Source organism: Amblyomma americanum, chromosome 10 (assembly GCF_052857255.1).
Source record: "Amblyomma americanum isolate KBUSLIRL-KWMA chromosome 10, ASM5285725v1, whole genome shotgun sequence".
NCBI lineage: Eukaryota > Metazoa > Arthropoda > Arachnida > Ixodida > Ixodidae > Amblyomma > Amblyomma americanum.
In genome coordinates this window covers 128,320,439-128,341,143 of record NC_135506.1, presented here as the reverse complement: position 1 = coordinate 128,341,143, position 20,705 = coordinate 128,320,439, and the positions used below count along the sequence as shown (strand labels likewise).

Here is a 20,705-nt window from a genome sequence, read left to right as displayed (position 1 = left end):
CTTTTCGTCGGCAATGGAAGACAGGCTCTGTCGGTTGCGGGTCGAGTTCAATCGAAGAATTAAGACCAGAGCAGTGCTCTAGAACGCATACACCCGGACTTTTAAAAAATCCTACGCGTCCACTGCAGTGCTCAAGATCCCAGCTTAGGCTAGTTATTGGGAGAAGAGGGCAGTCATTGTTTCAGCAGCAAACATTGGAAGCAAGCGTGTATGACCTCGAGAAGTGTAGGAGACGTGACAAGAGACATCTACCTTTCTAGTAGTGACAATGCGACATTGGGTCAATGTGTATGACACAACCCGTAGTCGCTCATTGCAGCAGTGAAGATCCTGCGTCGATGCCAAGGGTGAACTACTGAGGTAAACATTAGCGAAAGATTGTCGTTCCCATCCAGCGGAATCATCTGCTTCGGGCGTCCAAATACACCGGCATGATCCGCTCGAGTCGGTGCGCTGTTGCTCTTGGTCCGTAATCGAGCAAGTCGACAGGCTTCTTCTGCGCGCGGCAAGTAGGCGGCGACGTCGATGTTATCTTCCTCCGTAACGTTGGGCAGCATGGCGTCGGTGTGGTCGTGGCCTCCCTGCCATAGACGCGCCTAAAAGGGGCCATTTGTGTAGTGTCTTGCACTGCGGTGTTGTAGGCGAAGACCATGTAAGGCAGGTCCACATATGGTTTTGTGTTCAGCATCGACATGCATAAAGGTCATGTCAGCTATATGGTTTTGTTCAGGCGCATAGCCAGGGCGTTGGTCTGCGAATGGTGCGCAGTTGTCCTCCTGTGGCTTCTCTGACTTTAGTGCGAGATTTCTGCATCCGTTCCGATGTGAACACTGTTCCTCTGTTCGTGACTAGCACTTCGGGGGCGCCGTGTTGGAACAGCATGCTCTTCGGGAAAATTTGATGATTTCTGCTGTTGTTCTGTTCGGCAGGGCTTTTACCTCGGCGTGGCGAGTAAGGTAGACGGCGGCTATGATGGTCGACTTGTTTCCAGATGCTGCCTTCTAGGAAAAACCACGCAAGTCTATACCGATCTGCTGGAAGGGTCTTGACGGGGTTTCAGTGGTGCTCGGGAATCCTGCTGGTCGGACGGTTGGCGTCTTTCGCTGCTGGCAATCTCGGAACTTTTTAGATAAAGCGCGGCCTCAGCAGATAGTCCTGGCCAGTAATACCCGTCTCAAATGCGGTGGAGGGTGTGAGAAAACCCGCGATGGCCAGCTGTTCGTTCATCGTGCGAAGCCTGCAGTATTTCTTCTCGTAAGCTGTTAAGAAAGGCGAGGAGGCATGCGGCCTTGTTGAGGGCGAAGTTTTTCTTCACGCGGACATCGTTTAGCGTTGGTATTGAGCGAAGTTGCTAGCGCTTATGGGGCCCAAAAAGACGTCTTCATCGTCATCTTCCGGTGGCTTGTCGACAATGGCTCAAAATAAGCAGCCTGCATCAGTGTGGTTGCGCCCAGGTTTTTAGAAGACGGTACTGTCGAATTCCTGGAGGCGCAGGTTACATCATGCGAGGCGGCCGGAGGTGTCCTTCAAATTGGCCAGCCAGCGCAGTGCGTGGCGATCGCTCACCACCTCGAATGGTCGTCCGTAAAGGTAGGGGCGGAACGTCGAACTAGCCCAGATGATGGCGAGGCACTCCTCGGTCTTCGAACAGTTAGCCTCGGCTCTAGACAGAGAACGGCTAGCGTATGCGATTACTTTCTCCAGAGTGTCGCTTGTCAGGTGTCAGGACCTACTCTGCTTGCGTCGGTATAAACTTCAGTGTCAGATATTCATCAAAATATCCGAGGACCGGAGGGGAATGTCAACGTCTGTTAAGTTCCTTGAAGGCTTCTGTTTGCGGCGCTTCCTACTTAAATGGCACGTCTACCTTTTTCGCTTGGGTCACTGGTTCGGCGATGCGCGAAAAATTTCTCACAAATCATCGGTAATAATAGCACACTCTGAGAAATCAGCACACAGCTTTCTTATCGGCCGGCGGTGAAAACTGCGAGAGCAGCTTTTTTGTGCAGGTCTTGGCGTACTGCCTCCTTTCTTACGATGTCGCCTAAAAACAAAAGCTCTCCATAGGCGAAGCGGCACTACTCTGCTTTGAAGGTTAGACCGGACGACTTCGTCGCCTCCAGTACTGTTTGAAACCTTTTTAGATCGTCACCATAGTTCGGAGCGATGACAACGACATCATCGAAATATAACAGACAACTTTGTTTTCGCCTGTCAGCTCTGTATCCATTACTCCTTGCTAACGATGTAGCCTATAAACAGCAGCGCTTCATAGGCAAAGTGGAACTTCTCTGCTTTCAAGGTTAGACTGGAAAACTTTATTGCCTCTAGTACAGATCTAAGCCTTTTTCGATGCTCTTCAAAGTTTGAGGCCAAGACAACGACGTCGTCTAAATATACAAGACAAATTTCCCACTTCGGCCTCCCACAACGGTATTCATTACTAGCTGAAATGTCGCTAGTGCGGAACTGAGACCAAAATCGCATCAGCTTGAACTCGAAAAGGCCATCTTGACTGATGAATGTGGTCTTCTCGCGATATCTTTCATCTATCTCAATTTGCCAAGAGCCGCTCTTGATGTGCATCCGTGAAAAATACTTGGCGTTGCCGAGGAAGTCCAGCGCGTAGTCGATGCCGGGAAGGGCGTAGACGTCATTCTTATTTATGTTATTTGAGCGGCGGTAATCAACGCTAAATCGAAGTGCGTGGTTTGTTATTCCTCGCTAGAACAACTGGTGCCGCGCGGGGACTTTTCGATGGCTGGGTGACGTCAACGTGAAACATTTCTTCAGCTTTGTCCCGGATGGCTTTTCGTTCTCGTGGCGACCCACGATACGGGCTATGGTCGAGAGGTCAGGCGTGGTGGAAGGTTACATTACGATGTTTGGACATTGGCGTTTGTCGGATGTTCGGCGATGACGAGAAGCACTCGCTTTAGCTTCGAAGCAGATTGCCGATCTGGTATTGTCTGTTCCGGGGCAGGGCTGGGCTTATGTCGAAGACGTGCTTCTGATATTTGTTAGGTGAGTCCTATGCGACTCGATTGGAAAGGGCTAAGGCACAGCGAATGTCAGATAGTTCGTCGAGGAAAACAATCGGCGTTCCTCTGTTAACGTCCAGGTAGTCTTCGCTGAAGTTCTTCAGCAGTTCAATTTGGACATTCCGGTAATTTGCTATGCCCCTCGCGATGCTCATTGCCCGCTCTCGAAGCAACTTCGTGTTCCCCTCTATGAGAGCTTCCACGTTCTTCGTATCCGTGGCACCTAAGGTGGCCATGACGCTTGGTCGGGGTTGGACGGTCACTTGCTCAACCAGGACACTCAGGGCAGCTTGATGCTGCATGGCTGTCATCGAAGGAATAGATTTGTCCGTCGAAAGTGTGATGACCTTGGATCGAATGCCGATGATCGCCTGGTGCTTATTTAGGAAGTACGTGCAAAATATGACGTCGCGGGAACATTGTTCTAACATTATGAAGGTCGCTGGGCGGGTATGTCGCTTGACAGTCACTCGCGCTACGCATCGTCCGGATGGCGTAACGGGGTGGCGTAACGAGCTTGAACTTCACCCGTGCCTCCGGCGCTCCGCGGAGCGCTTCTCGCGGGCGCCTGGACAACTATTGAGCAGGCGAGGTGAGAGCTGTAGGCGGATGTTCCGGCTATGTCGTTCCTGCGTCAGCACGTCCCTCCGCTTGCCTCGGCCCGTTGCAGCTGCATCCGGCGCTCTGTAGCAGACGAGAAACCCGGCGCACCCCGCTACGGCTATCACCCACCCTGCGCAACGGTTGTCCAGGCGCCCGCGAGAGGCGTTCCGAGGAGCGCCAGCGTAGAGTCCCTGGAAGATTTCCAGTTACTCTACGCCAGCGGCACAAAGCCGCGTTCAAGCACCAAGTGCACGACCCTGTGCCAACTGGCCGAATTTTTGAGCCTCCAAAAATTAGCCCATGACGCTCACACAAAAGTCTGTGCATGCATCTTTGAACGCACGAACATGCCAAATCGTTGATAAGCTCTGCTTAATAAGTATCACGAGTGTTTTTACGACGGCATGGTTGTTCAGGTAACTAGGCTACATCCAATGGGATATTGTCTGTTATTGGTCAAATGCTAGGGCCTTCTATTGCAGCCCAAAAAGTCTGTGAGAAGCTGTTACTCAGTATCCCTCAAAGTCTGCCACAACCTCTTTTTCAAGGATCGATGTGCCGTTTCCCTTTGTCTACACGATTCCTTTCCTCAAAGCACATGCTTTCGCGTGGTTGAGGTGTCCACCTAGATGTCGAGATCTGATAGCCAATGCTCCCTTTCCTCAAAACACATGCTTTCGCGGGGTTGTGGTGTCCACCGAGATGTCGAGATCTGAGAGCTACTGCGCCCTTGTCTTTCGTCAGAAACGTTTCCTTTTTTCAAAATACATGCTTTCCCTGGGTTGAGGTGTCCACCGAGATGTCGAGATCTGAGAGCTACTCTGCCCTTGCCTTTCGTCAGAAACGTTTCCTTTCCTCAAAATGCACGCTTTCGCATTCCTCCGCGTAAGCTGACTTCAGTGCACTGAGAATTTCTCTTGCTTGTTTCTACCCTCCGCACCGCGATAAGACGCTGACAGGCCGGCGGGTCAATGGTCATGCGATAATGTGCGAATATTGGCCGCGTGTACGCATGAAACGAGCCAACAGTTATTGCACAATCATAGGAAACCGTACATATTATGCGATTTTTCGGCTTTTCAGAGTAAAAGTTTGCCCTTTCGGGGACCCCGGAACCGGCGTTGCCCAAACTATTCCTCCTCCTCCGCAATGAATGTTCAGAGGTTTTATACGAATTATTCTTTAGGGCGCAACTCTTCGTCCCAAGCTAGAAATGTATACACGATAATTCGTTCATCGAGAGAGGGCAGCCGCCCATAGAATAAAAAATTTTCGTGCCCATTGTTTGTTCTGAACCGCTTTCCTGTCCGTTAGAAACCGTGCGCGCTTTCCACTAGAAAACCGCTACACACAAATTAATGTTCCTACTACTTCACTTATAGACGTACATAGCATGTAATTTAAGAACTGTTATTCCTGCATTGTTTGGGTATTTTATTCTCATATGCTTCCGCAGAAAGTTTTGATAAGCATTAAAAGAGATGACGTGCATTTCACGGCATTATTCAGTCAGAATATGTAATCGAATGGTGTGTGTCATAACACACGGACCGGTACTCCGCAGCCTTAGCTGGCGGGACCGCCGCAACGTTCTAAAACACGATCCCTCCCACCGCTGCTCGTATATCGTGTCATATTTCCGCCGAGCCGGACGATATAATTACTCGGTCAACGAGTCCGCTGCTGTAGAGTGCACGGAACTGCGACGACGACCGGTCGTTTCCTACTTGAGAGCTACACTTCCCTGCGGGACGGTATAAAACCACATAGAGCAAAAAAGTGAAATTGCGTATATCGTTTAAGCTCAGAGTGCAACTCCTCTTAATACACGTTTGAAAAAGCATTGTAAATATGTCGCATTCTCTACTGCCGATCGCTCCGGTGTTACTATGCCTTTCTTGGAGCGGCAGTCTTTGACCCCGCACATCTAGTGACTGCGCTCTTAGTCTTGAAAAGCCTTAGCTGGCAACTTTGTTTCTTCTTGCGTACTCTCGCGGACGTCGATTAGAAAAGGACACAATTTAATAAGCTGCAAACATGCCATAATATTTGGTGACTTACAGCGAGGCATAGAAAGACAGAAATGACTAAATGGATCTTATTCGTCCATCCGTTCGTCTCCTTCGTGCGGATTGGATAACATTTATTCCACGAAATCTGCACAGATCTGCTTCATCTCGTATTTAGTATTTTAGTCGGGCAACCAGTCGCCGTTGCCACCTAACGGATGAAAAACCGATTTGGGTTTAGGGGGTGCTTTTTCTAGCGGTGGCGCTGCTCAGACCACCAAACTGGTTTCTGTAACGAGCAGTGAGGTAAGACTTTTATATCTTGCATCAATGGTACGGGAGGTTGACAAAAAATGTTAAGTGACAAGGCTTGAAGCGGTGAATTTCAGGATCTGCTGCAATTCAAAACAAATGTGTAAACGTCCATAGGTTGTATCCATCCTTTCGTGGGAATCGTTTCCCTGTTTAATTTCATGAATTTATTTACCTCAGTACATTACTGTCATGTTACCTGAAATCGGCAGCAATGATTCAGAACTTTAACGACAGAACTCTTTATTAAATAACACTAACAGATGCCTAATGGCAGCACTTGATTTCGTGACACCTCTCTTTGCTTTACAGAAAATAAATACGTTTCTCGACACAAAGAGAGCCCGTGGAGCACCGCTCTACACGGCACTCTCGGTTTCTCTACCGAAAGAGGATGAGCGAACGGCTACGTCGAATTACTTCCGGTACGCAAACGTGGACGTCGCGACACTTCCGTAACCGTAATCACTTTTTTTCTGTCACCGATGTCGCCCATCAAAAATAAAACTGCAACAGTACACACTGTGGTGTGTCGAATGTCTCGCCCAAAAAGCGCGTCTGTCAGGAGACGAAAGGAAAGCTGTGGTACACTACACATCTGCACCAATTCTTCGTCGCATTTAGGGTTCCTTATGAATTGACTGTGTCGTGCTGAAGTGGAAGCACCGCATAAAACAGCACATCATTCAGAGAAGAAAGAGTGCCGTTCGCACTCAAAGAGGGAACAAATACACTTGATAATGCACCTCCCCAGAAGTTGTATTAACACTGTCATAATTTTTGTTCAATGTTGCACATGAATTGGTTTTGCTTCATGCACATCAGGCTAAGATTCAGAAGTGTGTCAGACGGCAAAATCATCTCATTTTAATGCGATAGGTTTAAGGGCAAAATATAGTGGTTATATAGTTTCTTTGATCATAATAACAGAGAAGCGCGTAACAAAACAGGACAACAGGAGGAACACAGAACGACACCAGCGCTGCCAAATGTTTATTTCTTGCCGTTGCTGCATATAAATACATGAACCACAGCATGAAATGGGAAAGAGCAATCAGGTCAGCTGATACAAGCTATACACTCAGCCTTCGCTGGTTGCCATCGATTTAGATAAGTGAGCTCTTTTGCTGAAAGTGCCTGTGATGCCACGCTCTCACACTTGTTGATTGCACGTGAAATCGTCAAAGCCTCAATAATCTCTCTGACAAGCTAATCATTGTGGCGGTTGATAATTTAGCTCTTTTTAAAAAGGGGCATGCACGGCTTTGGAAGGCCCCGTTTCTTAGACTGGATCTTTCATTGGCGCCAGTGCTGTCTCAGGTGGGCCGATTTGCTCTCATTAGCATTGTAGTCGTGTTCTGTTAACCTGCTATTTACACATCTACCTGTTTGCCCATTATACTGACGGCCACAAGACAACGGTACACGATAGACAACACGCCTTTCAAAAGTGACAAACCGTTTCTGATGGTCGATTAAACATCTTTTTTTTTTCTTTGGTTACCGCACGGATTTGTCTTCTTGCAAAGCATAGACAGTTTTATGGGCGCTGAAAATACGACTTCAACGCCTGCTCGTTTTCCTATTTTCTTAAGGTTGTGAGAGGTCTGATGAATGTACGGGATTACAGCTACTTTATTGCGATCCTGCTGTTCATTGGTATCTTCCTGCTTGTCGAACCGTCGTGCTGTTTTCATTTTTTGGAGCAGGCCTTCAGCCACAGAAACAAGAAAGAGCTGTTTCCTTTCAGAACAGTTCTGGAGTGAGTGTGAGTGGTTTTTTAGAATTTCAGGACCTATACCTCCGCTCAACAATGGCTACCTGGGACAAGGATGTTTACCTGCAAAAGTGAGGAATTTGTATTGGTACACACACACACACACACACACACACACACACACACACACACACACACACACACACACACACACACACACACACACACACACACACACACACACACACACACACACACACACACACACACACACACACACACACACACACACACACACACATATATATATATATATATATATATATATATATATATATATATATATATATATATATATATATATATATATTGTCAGAAAGTTTATGTCTGCCCTGTCCAGCTTTGACCTTTGTTTCCCAGAAACATATCGCGGAGGGGCGTCGACGACTTTTTCCCCCTCCCCCGCTGGGGAACGGCATTCTCACCTTAGCGCTGGAGGGATCACTCAAAACTACTCCCCCTCCCTCCTAGCATTGTTGCCATACAGGTGGCAAGCGCTTGCACGTGTTGGGAACAGCAGAAGCGGATTGAATGCCCAGGCACTGTTCACGGCCCCCCAATGACTCCTCGTGGGATTAAGGCATTGTGCCGAATTCTTTCGGCATTCCTTCATGTGCTCTTTTTTTTTCTTTTTGGTAGCCGCACTCCTCTGTGCGTGGCTCCTGAAGAGTCTTTTTTTTCCCTGTGTTTTTTTTTTCATTCTTTGCCATGCGAAGGGGGCGACGGGAACGCCGCGCGCTGGCAGTTGGTCTGGAGATTTCGGTGCGTGCGGTCGTGAGTGAGCTCAGCCAGGGGGAAGTGGTCAGCAAGGAGCCTAGGCGAAGATCTGACGCGTAGAGCGCGGCGACGGTAGTCTCGAAGACGCGAGGCCCAAGTTCGCCTGTATCCGCAAGCCCCCTCCAGCCCCGCGACGAGCAACCGCAGCCCGACGCTCCCTGCGACCGGACCTTGCCACTCCGCAGCTAAGCCATCGTTTCTCACCACTCACTTCAACTCTTCTATCTTTGTATTTTTGCTTTCTGTGTTTCTCGTTGTAATCCTTTGTACTGTATTTCCGTCTCGTAACATTTTTGTATAGCAATCGCCCTGATGTTTCTTTCTTTGTGTTAATTGTTGTGTTAACGTGTTCAATTGGTGCTTGTGTTATTTGCGTCACGTCAGTGTACGGCGCTACCTTGTCGGGCATATTGTAATACTTGGTTGTTGTTTGCCTAATTAAATTAATTCGCTACGGAACTTGCCTATGCCTCATGCCTCCGGTCAACGACTAATCAGGCGTGGCCCCTATCGCCGGTCAGCAGTGGAATCACAATATTTCGCACGCGGGGTGGAGAAGTTTGTCCCTCCTCCCCCTCCAAACTTACGGAGAGTGCAGTGGTGGGCAGGTTGGCCCGATTAATTGTATCTTCGGCGCCAACCAACAGCACAGCCGCCCACGATATCTTGACAAACTGGCGTCCGCGACAGGACTTGCTGACCACGATTGGCCGTGACCGCGAGGCATAGCGTTCGAGTAATATCTCACGTACTGTCAGAACTGAGAACAGAGAACCGTTGGTGCAATGGCAGAGTTAGAAAAAATAATTGCTCTCGGGAAGCAGCTAGGCTTCGAGGGGGTCGCCCTCCAGGAATTCCTCAGATATGAGCGCGCGAAACAGCGCGAGCAAATGAAAGAAGAAGAGCAGCGGCTGCTCGAGGAGGAAGAAAGGGACAAGGCGCGCTCCGCTCGTCGAATGCTCGAACTGAACGCTGAACTACAAATTCTCCACGCGAGAGGCGAGGGTGGCTGGAGCGCTGGTTCAGATTCCGCTTTGGTTCAAAGCGAACTTACATCGCGTTTCACGGTTGTCAGTCCACATAAGCTAATGGCGCCGTTTAACGATAAAACGGACGACTTGGACGCCTACCTGACACGGTTCGAACGAGTCGCAGAGGCGCAGAAGTGGCCGCGAGACCAGTGGGCTACTGCCCTTAGCACATGCCTTGCGGGAGAGGCGTTGAGCGTTTTTGGCCGGATGCCGGGAGCGGGTGCGGTAGACTATGACAAGGTCAAGCGAGCTCTTCTGCTTCGTTTCCGCTTGACAGAGGAAGGATTTCGACAGAAGTTCCGGACAGAAGCCCCCCACGAGCACGAAAACCCGTCCCAGTTCTTCTCCCGATTAGAGAATTACTGGGAGCGGTGGGTACAGCTCTCTTCGTGCGAGCAGACCTACGAGGGTATCAAGGGCCTCCTTTTGAGGGAGCAGTTTCTAGAGAACTGCACGCCGTCGATGGCTACCTTCCTGAAGGAGAAAACGGCGGGCGATCAGAATGAGCTGCTACAAAGGGCAGACAACTATGTCACTGCTAGGGGGTCCACATACTTTGGCCGGCGTGAACTGAAACGTGAGGACCGGCCCGTAAACAAGTCCTCCGACGCTGGCCGCAAGGGCCACCAAAGAAAACCGCTACCCGCGGCAGTATCATCCACGCCACGCTGCTACATTTGCGCGCGACCGGGGCACGTCGCGGCGCATTGCAAGGAGAGCCGGAGAAATCCTGAGCAGGGCAACCGGGCACGCCCCGGAGCAAAGGACGTGTCGGCCTGCATTCAAAACGGCTATCTAGAGCTGAAAGATAGCCAGTTCCTGCCAGTGGTGAACCTCGGCAGGGCCCAAGAGTCCGGGGTCCTTCCCGTCGTTGAAGGTCTCATTGCTGTGCAGAGGATAAAGGTGTTGAGAGACACGGGGTGTAACATTGTTATTGTCAACCGAGACCTTGTAACAAAGTCCCAACTTACTGGCCGACACCGAGCCGTTTACCTGGTGGACCGCTCGGTCAAAACGCTACCCGAGGCGCGAATTCATGTTGACACACATTACTATAGGGGAGAGGTGCTGGCCGGATGTATGGAATCGCCAATTTTTGACCTAATTCTCGGGAATATCGATGGCGCCAGGTATCCGTCCGAGCCCGACGCGACTTGGAGGGGAATAGCCCTGAGTATCGAAAGGGCCGAAGCGGGTGCATCGGATCCGGTACAGGGGCAGCCAAGTACCCCGGACGAGCCCGCACCCGCGGCGACCGTGACCACCGTCAACAGTCCAGGCAGCAATCGTCGTTGACGTTCCGCGAGTTACGAGTACCAACCGCGATGGCAGAAGTCACCCCGACGCAGATTAGCCGAGACCAACAAGCGGACGAGACCCTCCGGCGTTGTTTACGGATGCAGAGGGAAAGGTACGGTGCAAGGGAGGGGGCTCGTACACCTTTCTGCTAAGAGATGACATGCTCTATCGCCAGTTCCTACCAGTCATGCTCGGGTACTTTACAGCTGGTTGTCCCCTTTCAGCACCGAAACAAGGTTCTCCGCCTCGCGCACTGCGGACTGATGGCAGGTCATTTGGGGCACAAAAAGACTTGTGACCGCATTCTGGCTGATTTCTTCCGGCCCGGCGTGCATGGTGACGCTAGTCGGTTTGTGGCGTCGTGCGACAGCTGTCAGAAGGCAGCCCCACGGGTATCATTCAAAAAGGTGCCCCTTGAGAAAATGCCTCTAGTTGACACGCCGTTTCGCCGGGTGGCTATCGATATTATTGGGCACCTCAAGCCCACAACTCGGAAGGGGAATCGCTACATCATGATGCTAGTCGACTATGTGACCTGGTTCCCAGAGGCCGTCGCCCTGCCCAGCATCGAGACCGAGCGGGTGACCGAGGCTCTCTTACCAATTTTCGCCCGAGTGGGTGTTCCGGAGGAGATGTTGAGCGACCGAGGGTCGAATTTCGCCTCGGAACTCATGGCAGAAGTGGGCCGTCTGCTGTCTCATCGCCTGCAGACCACCTCGCCCTACCACCCGATGGCCAACGGCCTCGTGGAAAGGCCCAACGGGACACTCAAGAAGATGCTCCGCCGCGTGTGCACAGAACAGCCCAAGGAGTGGGATCGGTTTATCGAGCCGCTTTTGTCCGCCTACAGGGAGGTCCTCCTGGTAAGCACTGGGTTCTCCCCGTTCGAGCTTTTGTACGGGCGGAACATGCGAGGCCCCCTCACTATACTGAAGGAATTGTGGAACGGGGACAAACTGGAAGAGGAGACCAAGACGGCCTACCAGTATGTGACTTACCTGCGAGAGAGGCTTGAAACGACCTGTCAGATGGCACATGAGGCTCTAGAAGAGGCAGGTGAGCGATACAAGCGGTATTACGACCGCGGGTCTAAATCGAGAGCATTAAGGAAAAAGATAACGTTGGCGCAGACTACCTCAGCCGGGTGGGAATAGCCGTGGGGTGAACTAAACGCGTTGCGACGGCCGTTTCACCCTTAGCTAGAATTTTTTTTATTGTTATTTTGTGCATTGTTGGTAGTGTTTTGAAATGTTATGCAGCGAAAGATGTTTGCGTGTGGTCGTGTTTCAGTGTTGGACTGTTACGACCGAATGTGCAGTGTCGAACTGTTTTGACTAACTGGTACGTGACTGCGTGAGGTGTGGCAGTGCGTGAGGCGTGTGTCGGTGCGCTGTCCTGCGAGCCTTCGTGGAAAACTGGTGATACGACGAGGTGGTGCGCGCTGGTGACAATGATGTGCGCGTCTTTCATCTGAGGTGGCTTGTCCGCCAGGAGCGTGTGTGCATGCACGAAATTTTTGTTTTGTTTGTGAATGTTATTGTGAATATCATTCTTTTCGTGGGGGTTGAGTTTGTCAAGATATCGTGGGCGGCTGTGGTGTTGGTTGGCGCCGAAGATACATTTAATCGGGCCAACCTGCCCACCACTGCACTCTCCGTAAGTTCGGAAGGGGAGGAGCGACAAACTTCTCCACCCCGCGTGCGAAAGATTGTGATTCCACTGCTGACCGGCGATAGGGGCCACGCCTGATTAGGCGTTGACCGGAGGCATGAGGCGTAGGCAAGTTCCGTAGCGAATTAATTTAATTAGGCAAACAACAACCAAGTGTTACAATATGCCCGACAAGGTAGCGCCGTACACTGACGTGACGCAAATAACACAAGCACCAATTGAACACGTTAACACAGCAATTAACACAAAGGAACATCAGGGCGATTGCTATACAAAAATGTTACGAGACGGAAATACAGTACAAAGGATTACAACGAGAAACACAGAAAGCAAAAATACAAAGATAAAAGAGTTGAAGTGAGTGGTGAGAAGCGATGGCTTAGCTGCGGAGTGGCAAAGTCCGGTCGCAGGGAGCGTCGGGCTGCGGTTTCTCGTCGCGGGGCTGGAGGGGGCTTGCGGATATGGGCGAACTTGGGCCTCGCGTCTTCGGGACCATCGTCGCCGCGCTCTACGCGTCAGATCTCCGCCTAGGCTCCTTTCCGACCACTTCCCTGGCTGACCTCACTTCCCGTCGCCCCCTTTGCATGGCAAAGAATGAAAAAAAAACAGGAAAAAAAAGACTCTTCAGGAGCCACGCACAGAGGAATGCAGCTCCCAAAAAGAAAAAAAGAACATATGAAGGAATGTCGAAAGAATTCGGCACAATGCCTTCATCCCACGAGGAGTCATTGGGGGCCGCGAACAGTGCCGGGGCATTCAATCCGCTTCTGCTGTTCCCAACACGTGCAAGCGCTTGCCACCTGTATGGCAACAATGCTAGTAGGGAGGGGGAGTAGTTTTGAGTGACCCCTCCAGCGCTATGGTGAGAATGCCGTTCCCCCGCGGGGGAGGGGGAAAAAAAGTCGACGCCGCTCCGCGACATGTTTCTGGGAAACAAAGGTCAAAGCTGGACAGGGCAGGCATGAACTTTGTGACATGTGTGTGTGTGTGTGTGTGTGTGTGTGTGTGTGTGTGTGTGTGTGTGTGTGTGTGTGTGTGTGTGTGTGTGTGTGTGTGTGTGTGTGTGTGTGTGTGTGTGTGTGTGTGTGTGTGTGTGTGTGTGTGTGTGTGTGTGTGTGTGTGTGTGTGTGTGTGTGTGTGTGTGTGTGTGTGTGTAATTGACCATCAGAACCGGTTTGTCACTTGTGAAGAGGGTGTTGTCTATCATGTACCGCTGTCTTGTGGCCGTGAGTATATTGGTCAAACAGGTAGATGTGTAAATAGCAGGTTAAAATAACATGACTACAATGATAATGAGAGCAAATCGGGCCACCTGAGCCAGCACTGTCGCTAATGCAAGATCCAGTCTAAGAAACGGGGCCTTCCAAAGCCGTGCATGCCCCTTTTTAAAAGGAGCCAAATTATCACCTGCCACAATGATAAGCTTCTCAGAAAGATTATTGAGGCTTTTAATATTTCACGTGCAGGCAACAAGTGTGTGAGCGTGGAATCACTGGCACTTTCAGCAAAAGAGCTCACTTCTCTAAATCGATGGCTACCAGCGAAAGGCTGAGTGCATAACTTGTATCAGCTGACCTGATCGGTCTTTCCCATTGCATGCAGTGGTTCATGTATTTATATGTAGCAATGGCAAGAAACAAATGTTGACAGCGCTCTTGTCGTTCTGTGTTCCTCCCGTTGTCCTGTTTTGATACGCGCTTCTCTATTATTTTGGATCACCAGCTCGCCCAACAAGTAATACTTCTTTGATGCACATTGGTGAACTAAAATTGAGACTGCAAAGATCCTGTGAAATACGCTCCACTTCATTCTCATTCTCCTAATTATTTCACTACCTGCCCCAAGTAGACCTATCCCGTTACCAGTTCCTGGTTATCGCTACCAATCGTAAACCGTTCTTCCTTTGCCAGATTGTTGAACATTGTTTTCGTTTTTTGGATATTAATTTTTAGACCCACAGCTTTGCTTTGCCTATGTCTTTAATGAACCTTTGCAGTCCATCTCCTGATTTACTTAGCGAAGCAATGTCATTGGCAAATATAAGATTACTTAAGCTTTTTACATTAACTGTTATACCATCTCTTTCCAATCCACGTACCCTGATTCTATTCGTACACTGGCGGCAAGTGCCATTGGCGAGATATCGTCACCCAGCGGTACACCCTTCCTTGTTGAAATTTTATTGCTGACTTTATGAGGGACCAAGATGGCTGAATATCATAATAACAAAACTATTAGTGGCTGTTTTCGAGCATGTGAGGAGTCCAGGACAAAAAAGGATCTACTAGCTTTATAAGGCAAGGTATGCCCTTCTTCTAAGAACCATCGAATCTTATCTGGAGAACTTAAAGTTCACGATCACTAGAATGCTTTTTGTATAATATATTATGCCAGGCTGCAGCATGCGATTCTTGACGTTACGATACGGTGCCTTCGCGCGACGGCTTCCTCTCATAGCAACTAATCTTCCTTTCAGATATGGCGACAGTGCTCTTTACGAGCCCTGATGTTAAACAGACGTGGCTACACAGCTTGCAGATGATACTCCTCCATTGCTCAGCATATTGATCGCCGCGAATTAGCATGTGCTCCGCTGCTCCCTATACGACTCTAACGGTCCGGATATCCGGGCTTATCTTACGGTCATGGACTTTTGTCTGGCTCCAATAGGCTGGCACTCGAGATTTTTGTTTTATAGCCGCGACGGCTCGAGAAGCGGAGAGAGCTCATTTTTTATTAAAAATATTCTCTCGCATTTTTTATCGGAAGTAATTTCCAGAATTATTGGCTTCCTTCATTTCACCCCTCACATATTATAAGGACGCAAATGCGTAGTTGGCTTATTTTCAAGAGGGAGTGGGCGCGGTGGATCCCGATCTGGGAAAATGAGACTTGTAGGCTAATTTCCTTACAAAGCATGCAATTTTTTTCAGTAGGAAGAAAGGTAGCAGAGGAGATATTCTGGACATGAACACTAGCGAATTTATTGCTTATACACACACCGATTGTTGCGCTTGGCTAGGTGAGCTGCTGACGGAGGCAATGCATTTCAATTACACCATGGCGCTTTTCTCATCGTTGTGTCCATGCCCAAAACGTGGCGCTGGAGCATTACCGCTCACAGTTGATCTCCATGGCTGGTTGAATAGGCGCTGTAGGAGCTGTGCCCTCAAATAAGTTTTTTCTCAGAAATTGCACCTAAATCTATGACCCACCGGTGTTTACTCCATCTTTTATTCCTATAGTGGTACAATTGGGAGCAAGGGAAGCCTACATCGGTGTGGCAAAATTTTCTCCATACTCTGGGATCTAAACAACAGTACATATGTCAACTTTGAATTTAGCGGAAAATATCCTTTCGAAAGTTCCAGCTACAACTGAAGTGCTTGCAAAACAAAGAATTACGGCAAGCATCGTTTTGACAACTTAACGGAAGGTGTTGCGCATTGTAAGAAACCAGAAGTGCAACACCAGTGATTCGTGATGAGCTGTTCACTAAGGGCTAGACCGTTCGTTCTGACGCCTCATCACTCGAAGGTTTAGAAAGCTGCAAGTCAGCGGACTCAGTCGTTGGCAACAACTGAGTGTGAAGGGCTTCACAACACCACAGCAAGCATTCCTCACCCCAAGCTCCAACCTGCGTAGGGGCCTGACGAAAATCGAGAGCGTCCGGAGTCACTCAGGGGAAGAACTGCAGAGCATGAGCAGTGAGTTAGACAGGCAGAACAGAACGGTGGGTTCAAACATTAACATGAAGAAAAGCAAAGTAATGTTCGACAGTCTGACAACAGAACAGCAGTTCACAATTGATAACAAGGTGCTGAAAGCGGTAAGGAAACGCGTCTACTTAGGGCAAGTAGTGACCGCTTATCCGGATCATGAGGGGGAAATAACTGGAAGAATAAGAATGGAGTGGAGCGCATATGGCAGGTTGTCTCGGATAATGAATGGCAGTTTACCAATATCACTCAGGAGAAAAGTTTACAACAGCTGTATCTTATCGGTACACACCTATGGGACAGATATGTGGAGGCTAACGAAAAAAATTCAACTCAAGTTACGGACAGCGCCGCGAGCTATGGAAAAAAAATGAAAGGTATAACGTTGAGAGATCGGAAGTGGGCAGTGTGGGTAAGGGAACAAACGCGTGTTAATGACATCCTAGTCGAAGAGGAGGAGATGGGCTTGGGCAGGGCATGTCATGCAAAGGCAAGATAACCTATAATCCTTAAGGGTGACTGAATGGATTCAATAAAAGGCAAGAGTAGCAGTGGGCGGCAGAAAGTTCGGTGGCAGGTGAGAATAAGAAGTTTCCGGGCATATGGTGGTCCGAGCTGGCAAAGAACAGGGTTAATTGTATAGACATGGAGAGGCATTTGGCCTACAGTGAGCGCCATTAGGATGATGATGATGATGATGATGGGTTGGATTGGATTTGATCTTGAAGATTCTCTCTTTATAACGGGCGGACATTACACTCAAGTCCTAGCCAACTTTTTTTATTATGATGATGGTGGTGGTGGTGATGATGATGATGATGATGATGATGATGATGATGATGATACACACAATATGGCGAGGCCGTAGGAGTATTGGTTAACGGAGGGTGGTTGCCGTCGAAGAAGAAGGAAATAGCGAGAACGAGGAATACGCAATCAGAAGGTGGCTACCACGACAACCATCCGAAATGCGGCTAGCGTGCAAGAAGGAGGCAGAGTATTGAACGAGTGCAGCAACGCAGCGTGGTCCATCTGCGGCGTCTGCTGCGACATGCGCCGCCCGAGGGTGGGCTCAGCAGCTGTGGCGCCGCGCGAGTAGAGCGGCGCACTGAAGAGGAGCGCTAGACACAGCACGAATCTGTGCACAAAACTGAGCGCTCTATAACTATGCAGGTATGACGTAGCACTGATGTTCTCCAACCCAATATATCATGAAATAGCTCCTTAAATGCTATCTCTGAATATCGCGCTACGGGGTCTTAACCGTCCTGTGAGTTTGTTCGTTTATCAGTTTTGTCTTTCGTACGGAGTTCCGTGCGGTATTACAGTCGAGCCCACTTATAACCTAAACGCCGCAGTTTTAACAAACGCTCGCTTATGACGAACGAGGGCGCTACTACCGTCAAAACATGTAATACGGAAACGGTATTGCATAAGTCGTTTCCAGCGTACGAGGAGGCGCTGTAAACTGTTCCGCTCGAGAAGCGGAACGCGGCGAGCGTGTGCTAGCCTCAGTGTCAACACCTTCCTTTTTCCTACGAAAATAGCGCGGCGGCCCCAAGAAGGGAAAACAATAAAAATAAATAAGAGATACAGGGCACATGGGATGGTGGTAAAACTTTTTACGAGATGCGGCCGTCAAAAACACATGCCTTTAAAGGCGACACATTGAGTTGGTGGGAAATGCAGTAAGCCTCGCGTTAGCGGCGTTCTGTACTCGAGCATGAAAGGAAGCGACCAGTGGCCGCCATTTGTCATCAGCAAGTCTCTCAGGGCAGAGCTCTTTGGAAACTACGTTCTCGTACGCTAGGCCCACTCTCTAAGTACTCAATGAAGCGCGACTTTTTTTTTTTGTTCATTCGACGAGTGAGCCACTGAACATAAGTCTAGAGGGGGCATGGGGATGGCAGGAGACTTGTTTGCCGATTGCTACTTGAGTTCGACAATGATATGTGGCATGTTGAGTTCGATCATGAATGCACTTGAATTCGACAATGACCAGTGGCATGTTCAGTTCGATCACGACGTGCGGCCCACCAAGTGCTGCCTTCCCTCTGCGCGGTGACTACTTTGTTCTGCCACCGAACGCGAAAAGCAATCGCAGCCACTGGACATGGGCATAATTCTAGTGCTTAAGGTATCCTCTCAGCGGCGCGTAACCAGAGCATACTAAAAGCAATTGACCGACCAGGTGCCGCGACGCCCCAACTTTAATTTCTCTCCTCCCCACCATGAATAATGAGGTCCGTGAATGGAAGTGACGGCGGAGTGCATTGAGAACAGAATTCAGAAGCCGTACACTGAAGAAGATAATAGCACCCGAAGTGCGAGAACTCTCGCGTCTCCAGGAATCTGATGACGACGATCACGAGAAGGTCGACCTACAACCTGCTTCCGCGAGCGCTTCCATCGCGATAGTACCGGAAAACTACTTGTCCAGCAGAAATAGTGTAGCCAGGGGGCTACCCGCCTAGACGGCGGCCGAGAGGTCTTGACTTTCGGCGGCGGCTTCGGCCAGTCGTACGAGTAGCACCTGAGTCGCTGGGTCGGTCGGAACTAGTAATAAGGCCTCTCATTGGTCCTTCGTCTTTACGCCTCGTCCCTCGTGGGAGGCATGAGGACATTCCCATAGTATGTGAATGTCGGATCTATTACATGACGGCTTATAATTATATTCGATAGGCGGGTGACCCGGCCCCTGCTGAAATTCAGTATGGCAAATTTGGAGTTACTGATTATATACCTCGCTTTTGCGCCTACACAAGCCAGTGCTATGGCAGCTTCCTCTACAGTCTCTGGGCTACGCGAGAGCAGGGGGGAACTTATTTTGAAGAGTTGTTTATTATTTACGACCGCGAGCGTCATCGTGTTCTTACCATACTCAGCGGCATCCACGTAGACCACGTTCTCGTCTTTGTAGGAGCGGAAACGTTTCTCGAGCGCTTCTGCCGGTTTGGCCCGGCGCTCTGATTGATAAATAAGATGCATCTTTCTGGGTAGTTGTGGTACGATTATATTACCGTGAATTTCTCCGAGCATGCCGACTTTGGCGCTTGTTCTGTTGTCTCGACTCAGATGAAGTTTGTCTAGAATTTTCCAACGGGATTCATTATATCGCGTCTCTAAGCCAGCGTGTTCGCTGGAAGGATATCGGCGAGGAAGATTTGATTGCGTTGGAAAGTCTGAACATAACTGTATAAGGTCTAGTTTTAATAGACACGCATAAAGGACCTACACTGTCAGAGTTTGTTTTTTGGCTGCAATATGTGAAGTCTACCTACTATGAACCTCAGATACAATCAATGCAATATGCGCGAACACCTGATTTGTTATAAATGGGCTCGGCTGTATTTCGGCGCCTGGGCTGTAGGGTAATAGAACTGAATGTCCTAGTTTGTGTTCGTTGGTCCACAGTACCTGTCATTCGCCGGTGCATTAACTGTCACTGAAGCGTGTTTCAGAAACTCGCCCCAAAGTTTACGAGCATTGAAGTTTGTTTTGCTAGCCGCCAAAGTAAAGCGCCCAACGCTGTACGTTTTATGCTTGCAGTTCTGTGCTTTCCCATTCTGCTATCAGCAAGTCGGGGAGTAACTCCTGATTTATTGGCACAACCCCTTCTTGGACAAGAAGCAATGTAGGACCTTTTCCACGCCGGAAGTCAGTCCGCTCCGGAGTCAAGTTAAAGGGAAAGGGAGGACGACTGTATTCAATTATTCTAGTACAAATTAATTTCGTGGAACTTTCTGCATATCTTGGCATCTGTCCGGCACAAAAGTACGCATTTAACGCCGAGTTAAGTTGGATAAAAATATTGTCAGTCGATTTAAACTCGTGATATCCTTACCGAAAAAAATGGGTTGGCATCGTTTTGAAGAGAATTGCGGCAACGCGTTGCCTCGGGGGTGTGCGCAAAAATAAGCATGGATGCACAATTTTGCTTGCGAAATCAGGCGCTGTTGGTGACACCTGTATTTCTTTTTTTTTCTACTTTGAAAAAGCTCAGTGTTTCGTGAAAATGCTCTCTTTGTCGCAAGCCTTGTGTAACTCCTGAGTTATGGGAAGAAATAAAATTGAAAGACAAGTTTTCACAATTTTTAGAAACACGTTGAAGAAATTAACTGATAAAGTCTCACAAATACAGAAGTAGGTTAACGGAAAAGCTACTTATGGCACGCAAGGCATACTACTTGACCTTGCATGGACTAAAAATTGTTGTCACGATGAGTTGTGGTCAAGATGAAATCTATTACGGTGGCGTGAGCAACCACAGAAAGCGACACGGAACTTACAGCTCGCTGATCAAGTACTATGTGGAAGAAGCGTAAAGGATTGGGCAAGTTGGTCAGACATGCTTAACGGAATAATGGCGCAGATCAAGTGACAGGACAGCAGGAGAGCACACACACACACAAGCGCCAACTTACATCTTTATTGTTTGGCTGACACTGAGTCTTTGCCGTGTTCTG

General features: G+C 49.1%; 1 protein-coding gene across 1 annotated transcript in view; it reads left to right on the top strand.

Moving 5' to 3' along the window:
* Positions 1-20,705, top strand: part of LOC144108704 (uncharacterized) — a 227,223-nt gene that overhangs the window by 142,932 nt on the left and 63,586 nt on the right. Inside the window, exon 7 of the mRNA XM_077641876.1 lies at positions 6,278-6,390. Within this exon, the coding sequence (XP_077498002.1) occupies positions 6,278-6,390 (113 nt within the window). The remainder of the gene's footprint in view (positions 1-6,277; positions 6,391-20,705) is intronic.